The sequence below is a fragment of the Pundamilia nyererei genome, unplaced genomic scaffold, assembly GCF_000239375.1.
Source record: "Pundamilia nyererei isolate P.nyererei 1_Seehausen unplaced genomic scaffold, PunNye1.0 scaffold00013, whole genome shotgun sequence".
NCBI classification, from domain to species: domain Eukaryota; kingdom Metazoa; phylum Chordata; class Actinopteri; order Cichliformes; family Cichlidae; genus Pundamilia; species Pundamilia nyererei.
In genome coordinates, this window is record NW_005187414.1 from 5,828,248 (window position 1) to 5,835,476 (window position 7,229).

General features: G+C 39.6%; 2 protein-coding genes across 3 annotated transcripts in view; both read right to left on the minus strand.

The window, feature by feature from the left end:
* ino80 (INO80 complex ATPase subunit) overlaps positions 1 to 4,927 on the minus strand; it is a 39,503-nt gene extending 34,576 nt beyond the window's left edge. The window contains exons 1-10 of one of the 2 annotated variants that reach the window (XM_005725002.1): positions 4,756 to 4,927; positions 3,460 to 3,519; positions 2,900 to 3,092; positions 2,428 to 2,579; positions 2,233 to 2,300; positions 1,944 to 2,090; positions 1,300 to 1,420; positions 965 to 1,170; positions 819 to 872; positions 462 to 665 (exon numbers count right to left, since the gene is read on the minus strand). In XM_005725002.1, coding sequence (XP_005725059.1) covers positions 462 to 665; positions 819 to 872; positions 965 to 1,170; positions 1,300 to 1,420; positions 1,944 to 2,090; positions 2,233 to 2,300; positions 2,428 to 2,579; positions 2,900 to 3,051 — 1,104 coding nt within the window. In that variant the 5' untranslated portion in view covers positions 3,052 to 3,092; positions 3,460 to 3,519; positions 4,756 to 4,927. Of the gene's footprint in view, positions 1 to 461; positions 666 to 818; positions 873 to 964; positions 1,171 to 1,299; positions 1,421 to 1,943; positions 2,091 to 2,232; positions 2,301 to 2,421; positions 2,580 to 2,899; positions 3,093 to 3,459; positions 3,520 to 4,755 lie in introns of both variants that reach the window. The other variant, XM_005725001.1, reaches the window with a different exon arrangement.
* Positions 4,928 to 5,525: 598 nt separating this feature from the next.
* Positions 5,526 to 7,229, minus strand: part of vps18 (VPS18 core subunit of CORVET and HOPS complexes) — a 6,401-nt gene continuing 4,697 nt past the window's right edge. The window contains exons 7-8 of the mRNA XM_005725075.1: positions 6,893 to 7,192; positions 5,526 to 6,785 (exon numbers count right to left, since the gene is read on the minus strand). Coding sequence (XP_005725132.1) covers positions 6,489 to 6,785; positions 6,893 to 7,192 — 597 coding nt within the window. The 3' untranslated portion in view covers positions 5,526 to 6,488. The remainder of the gene's footprint in view (positions 6,786 to 6,892; positions 7,193 to 7,229) is intronic.

A 7,229-nucleotide genomic window follows, 5' to 3' on the forward strand; every position in this document is an offset into this window, starting at 1 on the left:
AAGCCTCGCTTTCTCCTCCTCCATGAAGCAAATAAAGTGCACATACCTCACTGCTGTTCCAGCCAAAGCTGTCAGTAAGGCCAGCAGTGGAAGCACTCTGCTGGTCCACTAGCAACAGATGGGCAAAGAGCCTCTGAAGCTCCAATGGGATCACTCTGACCTGAGGAGAAGGAGAGCAAACCTCATTAACTTTAAAAAAAAAAAAAAAACCCAGGGAGAAAAATGTATCTATATTTAGGATTTTCAAAAAACCTGTAATGGCAAATTAAAAATGTCTCCATAATATACCCGAAGTGGTAAAGGGAGAAAATTCAGTTAGCGCCGCTCACGCTTGGTTTCTATTAAGTCAAAAAAAAAAAAAAAAAAAACCCAGGGAGAAAAATGTATCTATATTTAGGATTTTCAAAAAACCTGTAATGGCAAATTAAAAATGTCTCCATAATAACTTCCTTGTCACAGACCTCTCTCATTTCTTCATCAAGTTTACGTTGCTCCAGGGCTTCCTTCTCGGCTCTCTTTCTGTGCTCCTTTTCCACCTTGTCATATTTTTTCCAGTAGAGCATCATCTCCTTGGTAAGACGCCGGGCACGGGGTAATGTTTCTTTACAGTTCTTCTGAGCCTGAATAGCTGCACGCCGGACCTCTCGCATGCACTGGTGAGCCAGCTAAGAGGACATGAATCACACGTTAAAAGTTACTTTTGCAATATACAGACATGGAGAGTTACCAACACGCTGAACACGTGTGCAAAACCAAAAACATTTAACAAAATGCTTTAAACGTACCTAGCCATACAGTGCTGTGTACACTTTACTCACCTTTTTTGCATTGGTTAATACCAGATTCTTAGCAGAAGTCTTCTGCTTGAAGGACTGAAAAAAGTAGAAATGGGACAGTTGGCATTAGAAAATGTTGGAAAAATGGGACCAACATCAAAACAAAACTGACTCTTTGCTTAACTAACCTTGGGGATTTCTTTTTTGGCAATGGTGAGCCAGACTTTGCGTCGGCGAGCATTCAGCTGCTCGACGGTGAGATGTTTTTTCTTCACCATGGGCAGCGGAGCATCATGGGAAAACTTAGCAAATATTTTGGTGACGAAGGGACGCTCCTCATCCACAAATTCTCCCTCTCCCCGTTTCTTCTTCTTCTTTACTTTTTTTAGTTTGGCTACAAAAAAAAAAGGAAAGACATTTAAATGAAAAGGTAGATCTTGTTTGCAGTTTTAAAATATGTTTTTCTTGTTTGTTTTTGTTTTCCTTAAAGGCACTGACACTGGCGTGCCTTTTTTCTGCTTACCCTTAAATTTCTTTTCATCTTTGATTTTCTTTTTCTTTGGACCCAGCAGATGGCGTTGTTGCTCATAGAAGGGATCATGAGTAGATAAGAGTCCCGTGCTGTAGTACTGATATTGGTGAAGCTGAGCAAACACAAACACACAGAGGAGCATGATACATCTTAATTAATATGTCTGAAGAACTTTGTTGTAGGTGACGAGGCTCTGAATTGGCTGATTTTCATTTTTTAAAAGTAAATGTCTTGTCCTGTACTTCTTTATTTAGTGGGGTTCCCCAAGGTACTATTTTGAGTTCCCACTTATTTGCTTCTTATATATTATCCCTGAGGCAAATTGTGCATGGCCATGCCATTGATTTCACCCAAATATATATTTCACCACCTGTTCTGGCACCAGAGCTACATCCTGCATTATGTTCTGACTCTCTGAGAGGGGATTTCCAACACATTTCGACAGCTAAATGACGCTAAACCAGAAGAAATTATGAGAAACCACTATGAATCAAGCACAAGCAGAGTTATTTGCTCTTTTTGTTTTGTAGCACTTATTGATTAAGAACTTAATAAAGAAGCTTATTATTACAATGACATTAAATTGACACAAAGTATTAGCAAATAGTGTTCTTTATTTATGTGTGTATTTGTACCTCCCGGTCAGAGTAGAAGTTGCTCTGATGCTGCCTCGTGTAACGATGGAGCCTCAGCATGTCATGTAGTTCTTCCCGAGACATGCTGAAGTTAGCGTCATCTGAGTCTGTATCTGAGTCTGTGGTGTCATCACTCAACAAGATACTCTACATGAGAAAAAAAGTAGGTACAGGCATGGTTAAAGGAAGCTGAGAGCATGTGACACACAAACGTATCCTATGAGAGAGGAGGTAGATATAAAACTAAAATTCTTCAAATATAGAGGCCAGTATTAGCCAGTGTAAATACCTTCAGCCATTTCCTGTTCTTCTTCAGCTTAGAAAAATTGTAAAGGCTTGTTTTATTTGCCTTTTGGTCTGTGAAACAAAAAAAAAAAAAAGAAACAACACAGGATAAATATGCATGAAAAGATTCATTAAACCAATGAGTGTGGATGTGTAGCAACATGTCACTAACACATTTCTCAATACATCTTACCTTTACCTTGCAGAAGTACTCCATTAAGCGGCTTGCCATCTGCCAATCCATCTCCTTGATCACACGACTCATTCTTTATTGTCAAAGCCGTATCATGAGTGGTGGCATCCAGGGATATCCCTGGCTCCAGTCCACCCTCGCTGTCATCGCTATCATCACTACAAGAGAAATGTATGGCCGTAAGCTCAACATTTGCATCCTATTTGTATATTATCCGTTCTCTTCTTAGACAGTGTAATGTAAAGCAGATGACAAGAGGTGCAATCAACCATGCAAAACATCTAAATTTGTATATATGTATATGTATATATATATATATGTATATATATATATATATATATAAACACAATATACAGTTTAATTTTGATAAGATGGGAAGATTGCTGCAAACACTTCATTTTTTTTTTTTTTTATAGGTGGCCAAAACAAACCTTAGCCTGGAAGCAACAAGTGACTATCAGCACCTCTTTTTCTGTACCTGGTTATGTCTCTGTTGAAGATAGCAGCGGTTTGACGCAAAAAACTGTCCAACTTCAGGGATCTTTCTAAGCGCTGTAGGTAGAGAGGTTTGGCTAGGCTGGAGGCCCCTGATACCCCAACCTCCAGCTGGCCACCCTGCCCTGACGCCATACACCACAGACCACCTCTGCCCAGCAGGGCAGGACCTTTTACTGAAGAGAGAAGTATGGAAGAAATAGATGTGCAAATGGCACAAGGTAAGAATGAGCAGTACAGGAAAGTTACATCTATGTGAAGAAAAACATTTTAATGTTATTCACCTAAAGAGTAAAAATGGTCCAGACTAAAAGGAACTGTACATTGCTTCATTTTCTCAGCTAATCTGGTATAATGGGAGATAATCTCCTAGTATGTTTAAAGATTTCATAATTACTGCCTACATTTTTTTTTGTCAAGGTCAGAAAAAAGGCACTTACACCAAAAACAAAATACTTGCCTCCAAATGCACAGATATGAAGTATGATACTGTTCATTCTACAAAATGTTTATTCTATTATTTTATTTTTTTATTGGACATACCTTCTCAATAATGGATGGCATTGATTTTCGATTCCAACACTAATGATCAAGATGACAAGCCTACAAAATAAGAAATGCAGTCACACACTGACAATTAAATGGCAAAGACAAAAGCTTTTATTAGAGGCTCATTTTACAGTGCTGTACTAACAGTGTTTATGCACGTGATTTCAAAACGACAAAGGAAAAGTTAGTTTATTTGGACATCTCTATCGGTTTAAAGTAAAAATAATTTGCTCCCATGTTTCAGTATAAATACGTCGTACACTAAATTGTGCTTTGAACTCAATTTTGAGAATTTATTTTAGTTTATTTTCAATAAAAAAATAAGTTATGATACGTTATAATCAGCCATATATTATGCTCGATAGTGTGTCTAAGTAATCTTGGTAATCATTTTCAGTCCTTGCAGTTTATTAAAAAATAAAATTAAACTTTAGGCATAGTGTAATCAATTAAGTGTTATTATGCATTAGGTCCTTATGAAGAGTCAGGTGGTTGTTTTGAGAGTTTCCATGCTAAAGTTAACTCAGCTGTCCACAACAATACCCATAAACAACGCTATGGTATTTATTCACTTCACTTTCTGTGAGTTCATTTCCTCAAATGTAGCAGGCTGCAAGGGACTAAAGTTTAAAAATAAATACTTTTTTAAATAGCATTGCTATCACGTCGTTACGTTGTGCTTTGGTGGATAGCAAAACCAAGCTAGTGTTAGCCAGGGCTTGCTAGCTAACCTTCAGCAATACTGTAGCTTCAAAGCTAACGACCGTTAGCTGTCAGCAAAAGCAGCATTGCCTCGGATCAGTGACAGTAAAGAGGCTCAATGTGCTGCTACAGACGTTCACTGACGGCTTTGCCCACGCCAGTTCAATTAGGTAGCACAGGTAGTTTTACTATAGCTAGCCCCTCCTTGCTATCTTTGTAACTTAGCGTATCATTAACGTTAGCTAGTTAGCTTATCAAATACTAAGGCGTTTTGACACCTTCGTCCTCTCACACCATTAATATGAAGTATTTAAATCGGCCCTGTCTCTTTAAGGCCACCACCTCCCTGCCTAAACAATGTATTAAGATATGAAATCGGTTTAATGACAACTCTTTAGCTTGCTTGCTTGCTGTCACCATGCAGCGACAGCTAGGGCCTCCGCCCGCGCCTCTTGGACCCTCGTTTCGGATACGAGCCGCGGCTCGGTTGCTTGGCGCACGCATGATCCCCATCTTTTAATTCTTTCTCCCTCCCGGCCATCTTCCCCATTGCTCCTTCGCCATAACAACCACCGCGGAGTCTCTCACCTCGGCCCCGTGTCCGCCTTTCAGTCTCTCTCGTCGCTGCTGCCGACTCTCGGTTCTCTGACTCCAAAATGGCGGTTTGAGACGCCGAGCGAGTCCGTGAGCTTTGAGTCGGCAGCAACAGCGGAGAGGCGGCCACTTTCTGTTACTGAGAGAGCAGAGACACGACGCCATGGCGAAGGTACAGCAAGGAGCAGGCATTTTAATCAATCCCAGAGAGAAGGAAGCCAACCTATCCACGTCTCCTAGGACATGACCATGACAAAATTTTCACCTGTATATTTCGCTAATAAAATACGAGACAGCGCTATCATGCCTTCGGGTTTGGAACGTGTCTTTGCAACTAACGTAAATGTATCGATGAATTTCCGATGTTGATTGATCGTGTCTGCTGGCTGCGAAGATTACCGAGCTACGTCTTACGTCACTAGAAGGGAACTCCGTTTTAGGTAAAGTGGACACCGTCACAAAATTTTGAAAAAATGTAAGTAAGTAATTGGCTTAAGATTCTCGGAGGACAAAAACAACGAAAAACATATTTTATAATCTAACTTACCAGTTATGGTCTCTGATAATGACTGAATTATATAATGACTACAGGCTCATGGAGTTGGTAGCAAGGTTATTATAATTAAAACTAAGAATTGAAGTTACTTATAAACCAATTATTTCTGTAAACCGAAATAAAAATAAGAATTAGACTTCGGAGAAATTAAAACTAACAGAAACAATAATTCGTTTTTTGCAACAATAAAATTAAATATACAGGAAAATTCTTGCACATCTGTTTATTGAACATGGCAAGTCCACCACTCTAGGCACATTAGCTTCCTGTCATCTGTGTTTGGATTATAGTACCAGTTGTCAGCCTCTCAAATCTTGATCCTGACAATTGTAACTTAAAAGAAAAGAAAAACTTCCAAAAACTGGCAGGCAGCGAACCCAACAATGACACGTGCATTTGCAATCACTTAAACTCAGATCTTCCTGTTAAAATGCAGTTTACACAAAATCACCAGTTGCATCTTTTTCACTTATGCTGCTCTTTTCATATCTTCCTTTAACTTACTGGGCTGTTAGTAGTCAACTGCAGTCTTGAGAAACTTTGATGAAGCACAGGGCTTTTCATTTTCCACAGTAAACATAAGATGATTTGTTAAATATTTTTTACATTTAAGCCAAGTCAAAAAAACAAAACAAAACAAAAAACAAAATCTGTCATAACTGAGAAGCTGTACTGTGCCATAGCTGAACTCAAAAACAGCAAATATGTTATATAATGTTTAGATGAACACAGATGCATTAATTGGAGAGAAGAAACAGAGCTTAGGACAGGCAGATATTTTGTTAGTGCATTTTGTGTTTTCACTGAATCGAACAAATACACAACATAATGCAGTTAACAGCTAGAAATGAGTGTAAAGCAGTTGTATCCTTATATATAATCTGAGGTTTAGGCACATGTATGCAGTATACAACTCTAGCACAAGCATAGATCAGGTTGGTTTATGTCTTCTCTATGTTCTTCACTACATACTCCTAGTGCAAATGTTCAGTTTCAAATACTGACAACAAAACAAGTGCAGTTTCTAGAGGACAGAAGCTGATTAAGTGTTCAGCAGTAGGCACTACCAACAGGATATCGGCATGTCTCCGCTTAATGTGTCTGTCCTGTGGATCATCCACTTTCGCTGACAGATAGTGAGTTTGTAACGAAGAGAAAAAAAAGTCTTTGTTCACAGCCAGCTGGATTTCTCCTCCTCAAATTTCTGCGGATCGATGAAAGGCTTGTCGATAGATTTGATCATCAGTTCGCCGCAGTATACGCACTCGGATGCGACGATGTCATCAATGTCTGATTTTATCTGCTCACGGCTTGTGCCCGCAGTGGCCTTGCCCAAGCTTGATGTGTCACCCTCATCCTTTGGTGCTGGACGGTGGCGCGATTTGGATGATTGCGTGGTTGCTGCCAGCTTTTTATGAAGATCCTCCAGGCGATTCTGCTTGAAGGCCGACAAATGAGGAGTCACTTCCTAAAAAAAAACGTAGAAGGAGAAAAAAAAAGGTCAGAGGACATATTCAGATTGATTACTGACTGAATCAAATAAAAAGTGAAATATTCCTGTGTGCAGCAAGTTACCTGCAACAGGCAGTCATTGTGGAACATGTGCCCACAGAGGAACAGATAGAAGGGCCTGTTGAGCAATGGGAAGTCACAAGCAGCACACTTTTCTTGGGAATCCACTACACCATACTTGTTCCTCATTTCCTGTATGTCTTCCCTAATACGTTTTGCGCTCTCTGTGGCCTCTTCCATTTCCTGCTTCAGCTCTTCAATGTGCTGGTTGTACTCCTCCAGGGAAAGGCAGATGGCCTCCTGAGAAACCATGATGAACAGAGCATTAAGAACCTTCATTTGAAATAGTACACTATTTTGTGTCTTTGTGAATGCAGATGCCAGCCAGTATCACCCAATC